General features: G+C 35.5%; 1 protein-coding gene across 1 annotated transcript in view; it reads left to right on the top strand.

Moving 5' to 3' along the window:
• The window catches only part of LRRK2 (leucine rich repeat kinase 2), a 72,049-nt gene that overhangs the window by 16,415 nt on the left and 39,065 nt on the right, over positions 1 to 16,569 (top strand). The window contains exons 8-20 of the mRNA XM_059816542.1: positions 1,699 to 1,818; positions 3,034 to 3,158; positions 3,719 to 3,798; positions 4,576 to 4,682; positions 6,244 to 6,373; positions 7,527 to 7,651; positions 9,317 to 9,450; positions 11,112 to 11,256; positions 11,561 to 11,700; positions 12,641 to 12,769; positions 12,854 to 13,024; positions 14,761 to 15,016; positions 15,242 to 15,430. Of these exons, the coding sequence (XP_059672525.1) occupies positions 1,699 to 1,818; positions 3,034 to 3,158; positions 3,719 to 3,798; positions 4,576 to 4,682; positions 6,244 to 6,373; positions 7,527 to 7,651; positions 9,317 to 9,450; positions 11,112 to 11,256; positions 11,561 to 11,700; positions 12,641 to 12,769; positions 12,854 to 13,024; positions 14,761 to 15,016; positions 15,242 to 15,430 (1,851 nt within the window). The remainder of the gene's footprint in view (positions 1 to 1,698; positions 1,819 to 3,033; positions 3,159 to 3,718; positions 3,799 to 4,575; positions 4,683 to 6,243; positions 6,374 to 7,526; positions 7,652 to 9,316; positions 9,451 to 11,111; positions 11,257 to 11,560; positions 11,701 to 12,640; positions 12,770 to 12,853; positions 13,025 to 14,760; positions 15,017 to 15,241; positions 15,431 to 16,569) is intronic.

The raw sequence follows: 16,569 nt of genomic DNA, 5'->3' as shown, positions 1-16,569 counted from the left end.
AACCTAGCACTTGTGGGGACACAGCAACTCTGTTGACATGCCTTGATCTTGCCCTAGGCGCAACCAGGCTTGTTTCAGTCACACATTTGTCATGTGTGTGTGCTGACCAATAAGTAATAGTGGCAGTAAAGCAACAAAAAGATCCATTTCTTCTTTTAGCATAACAGATGCCCTTCATCTTAATAAGGAGCCACTTCAGGAGACTTGTGGGAAGAGGTGTCCACAGTACCACGCAGTTAGGGAAACAGATGTGAAATTGCTAGGTGCTCCTGGAAATAGTCTGGAAGATTTCCATATAGCCAGTGTGGCTTCCCAAATTATTCTGATGGGCACTGTCTTCCTAAACCCATGTTAACTGTCAGTGAAATGGTAAAGTCAGCATCTGCTAGCTTCCAAAATCACTGTCATGTATTCTTGCTAATCTGGTAATGACTATCCTAGATTTGACTGTCATCAGAATTTTAACTGACTGATACCTGTTTGGCCAGTCACAAGTCCAATTACTGATCACATAGCTTAAGATTATTAATTTCTTGAGGTAATGTATTTACACAAACATACCATTTCCATTAAAATATGGCAAGAAACAGCAATGCTGATATAACATGACCACACTGCTACAGGGTAAGAATAAAAATACTGTTTCCAATTGCACTTATAATAGGTGTTAAGGCCAAGGTTTTAGAATGATGAATCTGGAAAGGACTTGGCCTTAAAGTCTGTTCTTAAACATTCTGTTAACTTGGTCTAATTGAACTGAATCATAAAACATTGGGAGAGGTACATACCTTCTGGTGAAAAATCTAGGCATTGAAGGTAGTCAGCACGTACAGGACTCAGGACCAGAACTGAGGGAAAGAAATTAGGTTAGCTTTTCTTCTGTATGTAATTATATTTTTGATGCTCAAATATGGGAGACTTCTTAATTTCGTACCTCAGCTGGAGGGTTTGAGAAACATTGATACAGATTTTAATCTGACCTTTCACATTGCTAGTGTGACTCTCATTTTTACTAATCAAGAATTAAACAAAATTGAATATCAAAATAGAAACCATAGCTATCAAACTATATTTTACAAAGTGAGTGTTGTTTTATTATTTTATGCATGATACTTGTTTTTACAACAAATGGGGAAGTTATTTTCATTTGCTTGCTTTTTGCAGAATTCCTTATATTCAATCTATAATATAAAATACTGTACAGCCTGCAATAAAAGTTACACTTTAAATATATTTATCATCAAAAGATAGTTCTTTTTACTATTCCTGAATGTAAGTATTCTCTATTTATAATGCTGACCTTGATCTATTTAATGAGGAGGGCAAAAACAGAGGGCAAAACAGGGTTAAACCACTTGCTTGATAGGATAAATCAAAGCATTGCAGGAATTCAAGACCAGGACTGCATTTGCTTCCTGGCAGGAAGTCTGCAAGTGATATACTGACTGTATTTTTCTTATTTTGATGACAATGTGCACTTCATTTTGCATTAAACCACAGTCTTTTGTGGAAAAAAACAAAGAACCTAGATCCCAAATTTTTTTTATCCTTGACCTCTTCTTTCCACAAATAAAAAATTGTTGTGTCATTGTTTGCTACAGACAAAGTTTGTGCATTGTGTGCTGAGAAATTTATGTTAAATGCATGTAAAGCTCTAGATATGTGTTTATATTCGTTTAATATCTTATGTATTTTCAGGAAATTTTTTCAATATCCTTGTATTACATAAGGTTCCAGAAGTCATTGTGAAGGCTGTTAAAACGTATCCTGAAAATGCAAAGTTACAAGCTGCAGGTCTCAGTTGTTTAGCCCTTCTAAGTGAGTAAATCTGTTCCTAAATACATAAATAACTTACTTCATTTATCTGTCCACTTGTTAATTTTTTTATACTGGTAATTTCCTGTAATCATTTGAAACTCCATTTCTTTAACATTAAAGCCTCAGGCAGGATAGCTTTGACAGAGCTAGATTTCCTACGTGCTTACAGTTTGTTGTTTTACTATGACATGCCTGTGTTCATATCATATGCCCACCACCTTCACGGTGTTCAGAGCTGGTAAGTTATGTTGACAGATCTTAACAAAGCAACCTGTTTGTTCATAGGCAAATATTGGACAATCCCTACTTAACATAAAATATCTAGAGATAATAACACTAATGTGATCCTGTGTTTGCCATGTGTTACAGTACTCATTATATTGTGGCAGTTGATAGCAACACCAAATCAATGCTTGTGCTTGAATTCTGAAATCAGTTAAAAGATTTAAACTTTTTCTTGAGTACACTCCAGGCATTATTTTGAAACAGAAGTTAGTTAGCTAGTGGCAAAAAGCTAAGGATCTGATTCTCTTAGTCTTTGAGTAATTGTTCCATACAAAAGTCAGTACAAATGCTGTTTAAGAGCCCCCAAAATAGCGAAGAATAGAAATCAGTATACACTTGAGTAAGCCTCAGATATTATGGTCAGTGTTAATACCTATTTTTTTTCCTTAAATGCTGAAAAAACACAAGTATAAAATTATTTCTTTTAAATTCTGTTGCACTTTCTGGGACCAGATATTTCTCTCTTAGCAACTGCAGTTTGTAATTCATTTTTTAACAGCACTGCTTCAGAGTGTAGATGGCTCTCTGATAAGTGGTTACGTGCAAATGAATCACAGTTACATTTTATGTCTGTGGTATTCTATATGTAAATACACAACAAAAAAAAGTATATGCAGGTCTTTTCAGAGCCTGCGCATTGACTGACCTGTAACTGCGTACCTAATTTAATACACTATAATGAAGTTTTTTAATCTCTTTTGTGGGATTTTGGTTTGCCATGCAAACCCAATACACCTTTATAACCTTAAAGACATTTCTCAAATCTGTCATAGAGTTTATGTCAAAAGACTTCTCCCTTCCAAGAACAGGCTAATTCTCCCACTGATTTTTGCATGTAGGCAGTGTGAGCACCTCCATGACTACAGGAAGGTTAAGACTTGTGTTTTGTTTTCACAATAAGAGTTTATTGTAAATATTTTATATTTCAAGCTGAAACAATATTCTTAAACCGAGACTTAGAGGAAAGAAAAGAAGAGGAGGAGGAAGAAAAATTATGCTGGTTGGAAGCATGTTACAGAGCATTAGAACTACACCGAAAAAACACACATGTGCTGGTGAGAATTTCTGGATGATGGGGTATGGAAAGACTGCATTATGCATTAAATAAAATGTTTAGCAACATCATTTTCTCCTTTATATCCTCAGGCAAATAAGGCCTTAAAGACTGGATTAGATTTAGAATAAATCTTACCTTTCTTGCCTTTCTTATCTTTGTTCACCTCAACTGATTTCAGTTACTCTTTTGGATCAAATGTAGGTAGTTAAGATGAGACTTGTTACCTGAAACTTCGTCCATCCAAAGATTGATGTTTACGTAGCTCCTCTGTATACAGCAGCAAAACACAGGCCCATCAACAGAAGAATTAATCTCAGCCTAAAATAAGTATCAAAATGCAAATCAAATAATGAGAATGTGGCACATGTTTGTAACTCAGCTGTATTCCAGCTATAAAGAATGTGACAGTCCACACCTTGTTGTATTTCTACATGAAACACCTTGTACCTTTGTCATGGACTGAAAAACAATCAAACTATTTAATTTTTTTCATATATTTTTTGATATTCTAAAGGAATATTTTCTTAATCCTTTTGTCTCATCTTGGTTTATATTTAGGAGGCTGCATGCTGGGCTTTGAAAAATCTGTTTCTGTATCAACGCAACCTTCATGAGAAGATTGGAGATGGAGATAATCAGTCAGTGTTAATATCTTAAACTGTGTTTCTGGAAATGAAAAAATGAAAGCCTACTATTAGGCCATTTGGGGTCTCATGTTTCAATTTTTTTTTTCTTTCTTGTTTCCTAATATATGATGAAATGCATGGTGATCAACACCCCTTGGGAAAGTTTCTTGAAAAGTGTACCTTGTCTCAGGCAAAATTGCTAGTGTTTTAATAAAGGGTCAGAACACAGCCTAATAGAGCTAATTTTTACAGTTCACAAGGAATTTCTTCTTCAGCTGCAACAAGGATAGGGAGGGTTAAAGAATGTAAGAGTAGGGAAAATAGAGAAGATTAAGATACCTGGTATGTAAGGAGTATGGAAAAGCAGTACTCTTTTTCCCACAAATCAGATGAAAGAGCATAGTAGAGAGGGTGCTGCCTCATCAGGGAAAATCTAGGCAAGGGTAAGACACAGACTTTCGTTTTGCTTGAACTGTTTCTCAGAGTTGCTTAAAATTTTAATAATTCAAATTTTAGTAAGCCTGTTTTGTACCCCTTTCTGGACCTCAAGTCACTTGGAAAGCATGGTTCCAAGTGAATTCAGTGAGATTCAGAGTAGGCTAATATGCATAGTTTGCAAAGGACTTTCCGTCAGCTGTTGCTCTGGAAAAATATTAGAAGCCAAGTACAATCATCTGAAAATTTAATTATGTTATGTTGCTTAATACCTTCTTAGGAAGCTGAACTACAGTTACAAAGTAACTGCTGAAATATGGTCAATGTGCAGTGATTTGTTTCTCTCTGTGAAAGGTTCCCAATAGATAGAGCAGTGATGCTCTCCATGCTGATGCACTCCTCTTCAAAAGAAGTGTTTCAGGCAGCTGCTAGTACCTTGGCAATTTTGTCACAACAAAGTGGTAAGGGAATTTAATTATCTTTACTTTCTAATTAGCAGAAAGTTATTGCTGTAATATTAAAGAATATTTAGTGTGCTGTTGTATGAATGCAATATTCCCTGTGATTAGAATATTATGCAGTTGTGTTTAGTAGGAAGTTTATTCCTTGCTTTAAAAAAGCTATTGTTGGCTAGTATCAAAGAGAGTATGTGGAAGTAAAGAGCACTTTGCCAGTTTATGTAGCAATTGCTATTTTTTGGAGCAGGAGACGTGAATAGTGTGTTGTCTTTGTATGCTTGTTTAAATATTTATCACGTTTCAATTTCATCAAGAGCAGCATTTGTTGAAACTCACATGAGTAAGGATTACAGCCTGACAAATACCATTTTCTTGCTTAACACAGGGGATTTGAGCAGTCCTGTTGACTTCAGTGAATCAAATAATGTGTAGAAAGTTAAGCATGTGCATAACAGTTTTCAAGATTGCTTTAGTCCTGACTGTGTCCCTAACATAGTTTCCTAACTTTTTTCAATTTGCAGACCCCCTCAAAATTTTTCAGTGGAGATGTGGACCCCTGGGTAGAGTATTTAAGCTTACTGACAGTTGGCCTGCTTTTATTAGATATCTTTCCCAGAACCTTTTGAAATGGTTATGGACCTCAAGTGGTTTGTAGACTGCACATTGAAAACCACTGGCTAGATAGGAAGATAAAGACTAGCAGTTAATTACCATTCTCTAGGTGAGAAAGCATTGTTTTATCACTAGGTTACTGAGCCATCCAAGTACATAAAACCTAATAATGAAAAGGTTTTATAGTTATTTATGAGATAAATATGTATCTATATCAAGAAATAGATCTCATAAATGTATGCATTCTATTATATATTATATCAGGTACTTTCATAACATGTTACTGATAAGTAGGCCTCTGATTCCCATTGGAAATTTAAAGCTAATTTTTATTTTTTCTTTTTTTTATTTCTTTTTTTCCTCCTAAATGAATGTGCTTACACCAGAAATTATAGACATAAAGAAGCTTAGTAAAACCCTCTGGCACAATGCAATATTGCTTGAATTAACCATTTGAAGTGGATGTACAGAACTGGGAATGACAACAATTGGTGGTAGTTACCATGACAATGTAGATTATTTTTAAAGTGTTCTGAGCTGTATTGGTTACAGTTATAGCTGTTAAGTTAAGTTATATACAGTTAAGAGGAAAAATTGTTTAAGAATAAACATTTTTGAAAGTAAAAGTAAAGCTGTACATTGTCCTTCCCTTAAGTTAACTTTCTGTAAGTAAAAATAGCAGGATTTATTTTTATAATTATATAATTATAATATGTATCATTAATATGTAATTATAATTATATAATTATAATGCATTTGATTAAACTATGGAAACAGAATTAATCTTCAGCTCAAATTTTTTCCCATTGTAATCTATACTTATGTAACGTGTGCTTGGTGAGGAAAAAAGTGGAAAAAAGGGGGGAAAATGTTAGCAGTTCTGTTGTTTTTGAGAACTGTACATAAAGAGAGAGAGATTTACTTGTAGGATGCTTGCTATTTTGTGTTGTAGTAAATACTAGGAAGACACTTTTGGCTAAAGGAATACATATGAATGTTTTGGATATAATGAGGAAACATCCACATTCTCCTGAAGTGGCTGAAAGTGCCTGCAGAATTCTGAATCATGTTTTCGAAGGAAGGTAATATACTTAGAAATACGTGGCGACTTTCAAAGTGCAGGTTTATGAGATTCAGTGCTGGAATTGATTACATTTAAATTATTAACTGTTTCACTGATACTAAAATTGACCACAGGCTGACAGCCCTGTTCAAGACATTGAATTTTGTAAGCCTTGTAGTCAAATGCCAAGGTATATATATGTAGGGAGCTGCACGTTCTTCCCTTCGTGGTTCTTGAGCAGTGAGGTTTGAATAGACTATTGCTAGGTGGTCTCCCTCTTGTTAGCCACACTGAATTCCATTGAGAGCTAAGAAATCTCCCACAGTATTAACTCTGATGATTAAAATAACATTGTGTTAATATTACTTTTGTGTCATGCTCTAGAACATGATTGGAAAACAACTTGTGACTCATAAATACTGATATACGGGGTGGGAACGTGATCCCAGGTGTCTTGCCAAGTTTTTTCAGCCTTCCCTGAAACCTTAATATATGCTAATCTGTCTGTGAAAAAATGACAGACTCAAGATATAGTCACAGAATTTCTTATAAATAATTTGATTTTATAAAGAAGAAAATCTCAAAACAACTTCCATAAATATGTTCACAGGAATAAGAAGTATTGTGAAATGAAAGAAGAAAATAACCTTAAAAGTTAATCAGAGGCCTTTGGCTACTGCCATTTCTAGGACTGCTAATGACATTGAGATTATCATTTTTTTCTTCAAGATTAGAACCTAACATGATTGATATCTTTCTGTTTATTCTACAAGTATCTGACAATTCATCAGTACTTTATGACAATTGTGGAGCAATGGATTAAGGAAGACGTATCTTTTCACATATCTGGACTGGAATCAAAGTGAAATATATAAATCCACCACTCACCCTGAATGAAATACTATACTTTCTGTGTATCGCTGTTCTGGACTGGATTGAAAATTACCTCTCAGTCTAGAGTGGAATTAATTACATAGACTAAATTCATGGAATGGCATGAAAATAATATATTTGTATATGAGGAAAAGTACTATAGTTTAATGTATATTTTGTAGCTCAAACCAGGTTTACAGTGTTCTACAGGGATATCACACAGTGTTAATTGAGGAAGCAAATACATGTAAAATTTAGAAATTAATTATTTTTATTTATTTTGTAAACAATATTTTCAGTTTCCTTCATCTGGATATAATGACAGTAGCTGCATCAGAAGTTGTAAAAGCCATGAGGAAACATGAAAAATCACTCTCTGTACAACTGGAAGCACTTCGAGTCCTTTTACACTTTATGATGCCCGGTAAGTCATCCAAAAATATAATCGGTGTGGCATCATACACTAAATCAGAGAACGGAATTAGATAGCTGGGTTTTAGTCTTTCTTATCTAATGAGACAGCCTTTAATGGTACTTCAGAAAATTTACTGGAGTTCTGTACATAGCTGAGAGCAGCTGTATCTCTTTAAGAATATACAAGATGGAGGAAAATTTTTTAAGTATTTAAGGTAAAAGACCAAAATTATCACTGCTGATTTCTCCTTAATTTCATCAGTGAAGAGTTAGCTCCATTAAGTCAGGGAAGGAGTGTGGAGCTATCGCTGTGATTGTGTATTTTCGTCATAGATATCCTTTAAGTGAGAGGAAACAATGGTAATGACATCAACATTGTTGTACCACAAAATGCAATTTTTTTAATAGTATCTCTTGGAAGGAACATAAAATTGGACCTCTGACACCAAAAAATAGAGAGAGTGATTTAAAGATCTGAAATATACTATTATATACTATTTTCTACAGAAAAAGAGAAGCCAAACTGACTAGCGTAGAAATTCCTTTCTAAAAAAAAAATCTTTAAAGGCAGTCCACAGTGGGAAGAATATGTTCTTTGTTAGTTCTATACCTTTAATAGAATTTGGGGGAAGTTTTAACTCTTATCAGCTTATTGCTGTACATCCTGGTTTTTTCCTCTGATATTGTGTGACAGTACAGACATGAGGTACTGATTTTTTTCAGACCAACTGTTTGCAAGTATCTCTCGGCAGTTTTAGTTGAACATTTACAAAACCAATAACACTGAAACTAGTAACTTGTCTAATATGCAGACTGATGTCAGGTTTTCAGTTTTCTTCTATTCTTTGGAGTATAATCCTAATACTTTCCTTTTTTTTCAATAAAGAGCAGGATTAAGACTTGACATATGTATTCTAACATGTAAGCAAGGCACTTTTTTTGCCAGTATCCTATAACTGAGGCCCTTCTAAAGTGTAATCAAACAAAGAGAATGCCAGCTGGATGTTGGAACTTGCAGGTTAATTAGGGAATAAAAAGTAATTCATGGGGAAAATAGTAATCAGAACAAATATGAATGCTGAAGTGACTTTTAAAGGATTTCTGGGTACTTTCTGTAGTGCCACTTGACTGTAAGTGCCAATAGTGACAAGAAATGTACATCTGAAAGATCTTTCTCTGTTCTTTTATTTGTACTCACCTTCCACTTACGTCACCTGCGGGTAAAATTTGGCCTATGTTGTGCTGCCAAGTGAGAAAGGGCAACTAGTTTATAGCTTCTCTATGGTGTGTCCTTTCCAGAAGGAAGAGGCATGCTAAAGTAGGTATCAGGAACACCAAGAAACCCCGTAGCTCAAAGAACTAATATATTGCAAGGTACCTTAGGCAAAATTCTTTGGCGTGATTTTGCATTTTCAGAGTAAGCAGTGAGCAAACATATGGTGAAATCGTCATTTCGAACACAATGTACTCACAATACAATGTAAATCTGGAGGGATTCCAGTCCCTGTAACTACAGCATTCTGAAAATGTCTTAAGATCTGAAATATGCCTCTGAGTCAGTTGTTAAAACCTGTGTGTTCAATTCGATTGTAATATTGGGTTAATAATACTGGATTAATACCAGGGAGAATATCAAATCTGTTCTTCTGAAGAAGGCTGTTTTCCATTGTTGCAGGTGCAAAGAATGAACACCAGAATGGTTCTTCCAGAGATGTGGGAGATGCTGCTTTTGCACTTACAGTAAAAGTGATTAAAAGCCAGTGTCTGTTGGAGGGAACTCATTCGTTGGTGCTTAATGCTTTGAACAGGGTATAGTAAAAGCTTTATTCTAATGAATTTTGTCACTATTTTACACTTGCAATGGTGAAACATTTGTAAGTTTTAGTTCCGCATTGATTTTACTAATGATTTGGCAGAACTAATCTTAACTCCTGAGTTTCATTTATCGTTTGGGGTTTCTTCTTACATTCTGTTCTGGAGTGTATTAGGTGATTCTTTATACAGTAACTCTAAAGGACCTTTATAAAAAACAAGGCTAATTTTTTTTCAAGCGTACAGTTTATTTGTGATTTTTTTAATGGACTAGCTTATACATGAAAAGTGTCCTCATACCTACACCTCAACTACACATAGAACTGAGTGGTTCTTTGGCTTTCATGGATTCATACTCCTTTGCTTTCAACAGAACAGTGTTTCTTACTTGTCTACATTCTTTTCACTGTTCAATTCTAGAATTTTTTCCAGCCACTGGAAAACAGAATGATCATATAGTGCCTTGAAGGGGAAGCTGAAAAGTGAAAGGCTGAAGCAGACTGCACTGGAAACTTTGCACAGCAAATTAACCTTAAATCCTAGTGATAGGAAAGGTTTAACTTCATGGCCTTCAGAAGAATCCCACCTCTACAAGGTTTACAAGGTTCACATGATTGCAATCAAAATGGATGTAGCAATTCACAATTTTTTAGAAGACTTCTCAACAATTTTAGGCTTGCCAAACACCTTCAGTCAAGGAAATTTGTGTCTCTTACATTTATTATAAAAGTCAGAGCAAATAATGTATCAGCAAAAGAGTTCTAGAGTATCTAATGGACATTTCTTGACCTGAAGATAGAGGATACAGGACTTAACAAGGGAAGCAAAATAATTTTTACTTCAGAATGTATTACAGTTGCCAGTGCTTTGTGACCATCCCGATTGTTTTTTCTGACCCAGCTGGTTTGTATTTTGGGGGACTACAGTATCAACCAGAAGGACTAGAAATTAACATATTTTAATGAAAAACTAGAGAAGGAATAAGGAGGAAGAGGGGCATGACCCCACTGAAATAATTTTGCAGATTTGCTGGTCACTGACAGCTGTGCACATTTTCAGATCTGGGCCTCATTTAGGTTTCCTCCATCTAGAAGTGGGGGAAAATTGGGAAAAATAATCACAAATAACCTATTGAATTGCTATATGACTAAACCCAAAGCTTTTAAAACCTTGATGGGGTGTGGTAATAGGTATGTTGCTTCATATCTTTTTCTTCTCGTATGTTTTTCAGTTGCCACCATGTTTATCACTTGTGCCGGTTGTCAAAGAACCCCATTTTTGTTCCTTTTTAAGCACAAAGGAAGTACATTTTCATACTCTCCTTGTCCTAGCAAAATGGTGTCAACTAGTGAATGGTTGTACTGAAACTTTGAGGAAAAAAAAAATCTCACTCTCCATTAGAAAACTAGCTAGGGAATATTTTCAGAATCAAAGGTGAAAATCTGGGGAGATTATGAGCAGCTGAAACTGATGGTTGAAAAGGAAACCTTTTTGAAATTGTGATTATTGTTATTTATTGTTACATCAGCTGTAATTTCACATACTTTAAGAACAACAATCACTTGTTCTTAAAGAACAACTTTAAGAACAAGCAACTCTTCTTTTGCCATTGTAAGCAGAACAAACTTGATCTGATTTTATATTTGTTTTGCCATTAGTTTATTGGAAATCCTAGGATTCAGAAGTGTGGATTAAAACTACTTGCTTCTGTGGCTGAGTGCACTGGTGCACTAGAAATTTTAACCCAGCAAGGAGCTACTGACACTGTGCTTCACAGCCTACAGATGTATCCAGACGAACAAGGTAGGGAAGGTATTTTGTTAGTTGAATGTGAATGATGTAGTAGGATGGTATGATTAAGCATAGAAGCTGTAACCTACCTATTACACTCTTTAGTACTGGATGTGATGTAGGTTACATGGCAAGAAAAGGCTGCAGTACTGCATGGTCCTCAGGTTCATCCACTTTGTAGTTATGCCTGGCCCTGTAATAGCTTATGCAAATAACTTTCTGGACTATTAGTAATACAACACTACTTAGGTCATGGGTTTATTCCACTCAGAATGTCTGAATAATCGAAGTTATTAATCTTTCTTTTTTCTTCTAGACATACAGTGTTTGGGTTTGAGTCTTCTATGCTCTTTGATTACAAGAAAGAGTTTGTGTATTGCAACTATGCATGTCCTGTCAACAGTTCTGGTTTCTACTCTGAGACGATTTAAAGAGGTCACTGAAATCCAGATGCATGTATGTGTTCTTTTTACGTACAAAGATGAAAGTGAAAGGCAAAACTTTAGAAAATTATTTTAATGTAGTTATATGTCTGCAGACACACGTTCAGTCCTCCTTGTGTGAAAGTTCTGCTTCCTCTGCTTCAGAAGCTTTCCCTGTTTATTGCCAGTTTCATTTTTTCTAGCAGAACGGAGCTTGCCTGTGAGATCAGCTTCCTGTGAGAGTTTCTGTACTTCTGTTTTAGATCAGTATGAAAATATCACAAGTACAGCCTCCTTTCTTTACTGCTGTTTTTCCCCCAACCCTTCCAAGTTTAGCTTAGCAACCAGTGTAGAGAGAAATCAAAATAATGTGGTGGAATGAGGAAGTTACTTGAAGTGATTTAGTCTCAATTAGGTTTGGACAAAGCCCGTAATTTACCCAGTTCACCCTTCCAGGTGAACTTTACTTGCAGAATCATGGGATAATTTTGTATTTATTTTTAGTTTTTAGATACACCTGTTAAATTTTTCATTTAGTGTATGTATTTTTTTCAAATTCAAAAATTACAGAGCAACACATTGGGACAAGGGGATGCATCTTCATCCCATATCCTTAAAAAGAGATTGTTTCCTCTGTACATTTTCAGGAAATCATGAGTACATTTGTCACTGCCAGGCAGGATGTGGCCAGATATTATGGTATATAATTTGGCTTTCCAAAGTGTCAGTTAATATCTGTCTAAACGGGTCAGCTAAACAAGCATGAAACTACAGCTATATAAACACAGAGACACCAGGTGTTTCTGCCTTCTCTCCTGATCTTCTCCAATTTGTGAATTCTTGCGTGTTTAAAAGCAAGACAAAAAAATTAAAGCACATATCTTTTGGTTGAAATTTTATTTTGGTGCATGACCTATTTTAAAATTACACTTTTAAACACTGTACTTATTTCAATTTTCTCATTGTGTTCTTAGGGATTTCAAGCAATCTTGTCAATTCTTGGTTTGTCACCTTGCTTTGCAAAGCTGCTGGTGCATGAATCATTTGACACAGTCATTTTCTACCAAATGTCTATGTGTTTCACTGACCAGCGAGATCGACAGGTATCTTCTCTTTTGACAGCTCCACAGCTGAAAAATTTTGGTGCTTTTTTTGTCCTAACTTTGATTGTTTGTCTTCCCATTCAGTTTCAAAGCCTGTGTTGTAAATGTTTTGCTAAAATAGCTGAAAATGATGATTTAAAAAATACGATGCTGGAAAAAGCATGTATTGAGTACAATAGTATTATGGCTGAATGTTTACTTCTACTGGGAGCTGATATTAATAAGAAGACAAAGACAAACTCTTTGATCTATCAGGTAATATATGGAAATATACATACTTTCATTGCTTTAAAATTTGTGCTTTTGGGTTCCTTTCTCTTTTCATGTAAACATATATTTAGCAGAACACGGCAGCAATACCTAGTGCAATCTAACTGTGACCTGAGTGGTGTTACCATTACTGCTCATGGTGACTTCAGGCTCAGTCTGATGTTCACTGAAACACCCTTCACTTTATTGAAGCTCACAGGGTCGCTGTCATCTAGAATGTGCCCACACTGCCAGTTTGGTTCTGATACAAGTTCACTTTAACGTCCATGCTCTCTGATTGTTTACCCTGTTCACATGCAAACCTGGGTTCAATCAAGTAGTGACTTAGCCTTAGTTTTGGAGTATTTTTGAGGAAGAAGACCTAAACTCAAGCTTTTCTAACTCCCAGTCATTTTTTCTGAACTGATCAGGAGTACATGGCATCAAACCCATTAGAGCCCAGGCCTTTAACTGATATTCCAAATTCAGCTCTTTCCAAGCTCTGTGACGCCGAGGTACAGATGGACCAGTAGGCAGCACTGTGCATAGATAGGTTTCAATGTGCTTAGTCCCACTCTGTTCTAGACCTGCAAAGAAGACTTTGCCCAAAATACCTGCCCTGGAAGGGCGGACTTTTTTTGCTTTTTGTTGTACTTAAAGATGAATATAGTCATCAGTTTTTGTGCTGATTTAACTGTTCTGGTTAGAATTCTGACTTTTTATCAACACAGTTAAAGTAATACAACATCTTGGAATGCCTGCAGTCACACTAGCTGGAAAGAGCTTTATCCAGACAGTGGCCACATACAGAGCATCAACTATTTGAAATACGTTGGTGTCTTAAATAAAGCCATAGACAAACATCCCATCTGTATTCAGCCATACCAATGGAGAGGCTGGTCCCACCTGCTTGTAAGTGCTCCTTGCTAAATGTGACTGCTTTTAAAATTTTTTTTGAGAAACGGTGTGTATGAGCACTTCTTAATTTTGCTGCAGTGTCAAAGTTTTAAACGGTCTGAGATAACCCCACCAGTACTGCCTGAAGTGAATTAGGAAGAGTTCACTTCTGCTGGCAGAGCTGTCTGGGTGATAAAGCACAGCTGAGTTTGGAAACAACCATCCATCCATGGAGTCTGAGGTAGGCAAATCAGTGTTAGCGAACCACAGTGTAAATATTGAAGTAACTGGAAGTATTTCTAAAAAATATTTGTAATATTCACAGTCAACACTGCTCTGTGTAGCAATGCAGTCTGAGAGATTGAAAGGAGTAAAAGTGACTGAAGCCGGTGGACCTGAGCTCCCTCGCACGAGGCAAGGCTTGATGAGTCTCACTGTTGTTGCCTGTTCATCTGATATCCAGAGGACATGGCAAAATAACCCCTAAGTGTCTTTTTTCCACTGAACAGATAAATAAATGGAGTTGCCATAGACTGCATGCAATAACCAAACTACATAAATTACCATTCATTTTTGCCTGGAAATTGTGTGCAGTCATGGCAGAAATTATAATTATAGAACTCAGGCATTTGTTATATTTTAGGCAAAGACTTCAGGAAAAAGGGAGTTGGTACTCAGATGCCTTACGCAAGCATATGCTCTGAGGGGTAGGGAATTGTGTAATTGAAAAAGAGACATGATTCTAAAAATATAATGAATCTGAATTTCAGACAAGTCTCTTAATGCAGTCTGAGCTGTTGTTTGAATGCCTCGCGTAAATATTTTTAATTGCTTTCCTTTGTTAGGTTTGTGAGAAAGGAAATAATCCTAAATTGGTGGAATTGCTATTAGCCAATGGTGCTCGAGAGCAGGATGTTCGGAGTGCTTTAACCATCAGTATAAAGAGAGGAGATAGCCAAATCATCAGCTTGCTCTTGAAGAAGCTTAGCCTTGATGTCGCCAACAGCAGTATATGTCTTGGTGGATTTGGTATTGGGAGACTAGAACCTTCCTGGCTCATTCCTTTGTTCCCAGATAAACTTACTCCATTAAGAAAACAAAGTGAGTATATATAGAATTTGCTATATGAAATGTGTTACTATCTCTTGATGGTACTATATAAGTGTTTTAGATCAAGACCTTCAGTTGAGGATCTCTTCATAGCATTCAGCTGGTTATAGAAAGACTGCCAAACCTTGAAAATAAATCAAGTTATTTCTGTTATTTTTTAAAGCTATTTGGATTTCTGGGAGAATATGCTATCGTTTCGGTTGCTTATACATACAGATGCAGGTTCTGCGCTGGCAAGAATGGTGCTTAAATTCCAGATGAAGAATATTTCAGAGGATAGATCAAGAGCCTCCTCTGATCTAAACTTCTCTGAAGATGGAGTGGATAAAAACTATGATTGGAATTTCATTTCTGACCCATTAGTGGAGAGCGTTTTTCCTTTGAGTGATGATATTGATAGTGAAGGTAATTGTTTTTCTTTTCTTTTTTCTTTTTATAATCCCAATCTAGTGTACCAGGGCTAGACCATAGCCATAAATCAGTTTTTTATTTGTATTTGAGATAAAACACTTCCCAAGAAAAAAATACTTTTATCTAAAATTTTGTTTGTGGTAACATTGGAAAATAGTTTATGGTGAGTAAGTATGTGCTTTATCTTAAAGCATTTTATTCAGTTATCCATTTAAAATTAGTTCTTCATGCATTCAGTTTCTTGTAGAGAGAAAAAGTGGGATTCATCCAACCAAATTTAGATAATTGACTATTTTAATGTCTGTTTCTGAGCTATTCTTGTATGCTGCCTTTATAGTCCACAGCAAAATGCAAGTGCTTCAAGAGCACAATTTGTCTCATCATGAAGTCAGGTGCATTGTGATCTAGAAATCCCTATTCCCTGGGTTGTCTCTAAATAAAGTGCGCACAACTAAGTCTGGTATAGAGGACTATATTGTTAACAAATAAAGTAAATGAAACAAGCCCTATCCCAAAGATATCTAATTGATAAGAAAGTGTAAATGACAAGTCTATGTTCAGTCCACATCATTCTTGGTAACCACGTCAGGAAATCTGAATACCTTTAAGTTATAAAAAACAGCATTTCTGTCTATAATATTGGTAACTTAATAATAACAGTACATGGCCTTAATTTACAACATGCCTTTTTTTGTTCAGATGTCACTGTTGTTTTAGAACTGTTGGATACTTAAAATCATCCCAGATGAAGAATTTGAATTTCAGAATCAGAGAATCCTAAGGAATTTTTTTGGTTCAGTTTTGTTCTTTTCCTTTACATCATTCAGCACCATTTTTCATTTCTGTAGGACTGTACCACAGACATATAATAGATACTGTTTGTTGTCCCACATAGAAAAGTTGTTAAGTCACATGTAAATTACGGTAAAAAAATACAGGCTTTGCTAACAGGAGTGATTTTAGGAGTTTTAAAAGTAGCTTTGAGAAGAGGAACACTAAATGTGTCCAGATAACCCTAAATCACCAAAGCCACAGTGGCATTTGATGATTCATTCTCAATAAATGTGGGAATACAAATTTTATCTAGTAAAATACAAAATTTTTCTGTTTTAAAAAGTTATTTACACTGCAGT

This window comes from Gavia stellata, chromosome 4, assembly GCF_030936135.1.
Source record: "Gavia stellata isolate bGavSte3 chromosome 4, bGavSte3.hap2, whole genome shotgun sequence".
Lineage (NCBI taxonomy): Eukaryota > Metazoa > Chordata > Aves > Gaviiformes > Gaviidae > Gavia > Gavia stellata.
This window is presented reverse-complemented; position numbering and strand designations above follow the sequence as displayed.